Source organism: Olea europaea, unplaced genomic scaffold (genome assembly GCF_002742605.1).
Source record: "Olea europaea var. sylvestris unplaced genomic scaffold, O_europaea_v1 scaffold24658, whole genome shotgun sequence".
Taxonomy (NCBI): Eukaryota; Viridiplantae; Streptophyta; class Magnoliopsida; order Lamiales; family Oleaceae; genus Olea; species Olea europaea.
In genome coordinates, this window is record NW_019242867.1 from 1 (window position 1) to 1,623 (window position 1,623).

Genomic DNA, 1,623 nt, shown 5'->3' on the forward strand with positions numbered 1-1,623 from the left:
TTATGTTCTCCCGGTTCTTGTTTTTATGTAATCAACTGGGTTTGTTCATTTCTGCTCACATGCTGGAAGTGTTATGGATTATTTTGTTAGCAATCACTATTCCAAGGACTTCAAATAGACTAGCACTTCATTGGCAAAGCCAGAAAGCAAACTACATATCGTTTTGAGTGAAAATTATAGTGCATTTTGTGCGGTTTTATGTTTTAAATTGGTAGTTTAGTATATCATCTCTGTTAGGAATATTTTAAAAGATGTCAAATTAGCTTCAGATCTTCTGAAAGTGGCAGTTCTACACGCAACACTTTTGGAATTGACTACTACTAGATTTGTTGCAATATGTTTGTATAATGTCTTTGTTAATTTATTTATGGTCACGTTTCCACTTTCCTGTGTGGTTTGGAGTTCAGGTCTACTCTATCCCTCTACTTTCTTGTGTGAGTCTAAATATCGAGATAAACATACGTAGAATGTAGAAATGATTATTTGAGATTTTTCTACGTCTTGCATGTCGTCATAGCCTAAGAAATTCAATCGGCCCCATACCCACATGTTAAGAGTCACTTCAGCTCGATGTTTTAAATGTTCTCCTTATTCTGAGTGTCTAATTTAAAAGTAAAATTAATTTAATTCTTTTTGTTAATTTTCCATGGCTGCAGGAGCGAGAACAAGCTTTGAGATCGTTTAAAAGTGGCCTGACTCCAATTTTGGTAGCAACAGACGTAGCGGCACGTGGTCTTGATATCCCTCATGTTGCACATGTTGTTAACTTTGATCTTCCAAATGACATTGATGATTATGTCCACCGTATAGGACGCACTGGCCGTGCAGGTAAAACTGGGTTGGCAACTGCCTTCTTTAACGAGAATAATTCCTCCTTGGCAAGATCATTGTCCGATTTGATGCAAGAAGCAAACCAAGAAGTCCCTGCTTGGCTGTCCCGAGTTGCAGCTAGATCAATCTATGGGAAAAATCGACGGGGAGGAGGCCGTTTTGGAGCTCGTGATTTCCGAAGGGAATCGTCCTTCAGTCGAGGTGGTACTGACTACTATGGTGGTGGCAACATGGGCAATAACTACAATGCTTCTGGTGGGTATGGCGGAGCTTATGGTGCTGGCGTGACTAGTGCATGGGACTAATAACCTACAATTTGCCCCCAGTTTGGCTATTGCAAAATACAATTTTAAGTTTATCTTAGCAAACAATTGTTCTTAGAGGGGAACCAATTGTCTTTTGATTTTTCGAGTTCTACTTTTCAGCATTGAAGTCCTTCAATTGAACCCCCACCGAGGGTGATATGAGTGAGGATTGAGATGTTCGATGTTGGCAGGGAAATGGAAAGAGAATTACTAACCTGTTAGGATTTGCTCATCTACTCCTCCTCTCTCTCATTTTTCATTGTTTAGAAGTTTTTTGATTTTTGGTTTTTTTTGGTGGTGTTAGATTCTAGAGTCGTGTCGTGGGAGGGTATTGGCTTGGTTAGTGCCAGCATACACTACTTGTACATCTCACTGGTTTACTGTTTCCATACTGTTGGTTGTAAATTCCTTCTGCAGATCCCCATCAGGATATTTCGTCGACCGTTTTTAACTTTTGATGCTGTTGTAATATTATACTTAGCACCAC

The 1,623-nt window shown here is 39.5% G+C and overlaps 1 protein-coding gene across 1 annotated transcript; it reads left to right on the forward strand.

The window, feature by feature from the left end:
• Positions 1-605: 605 nt before the first annotated feature.
• Positions 606-1,616, forward strand: LOC111382288 (DEAD-box ATP-dependent RNA helicase 52C-like; the record flags this gene model as incomplete). The annotated part of the gene is made up of 1 exon (XM_023006205.1): positions 606-1,616. A coding segment is annotated over one exon (531 nt), but the record flags the coding sequence as incomplete, so codon positions are not given.
• Positions 1,617-1,623: the final 7 nt, after the last annotated feature.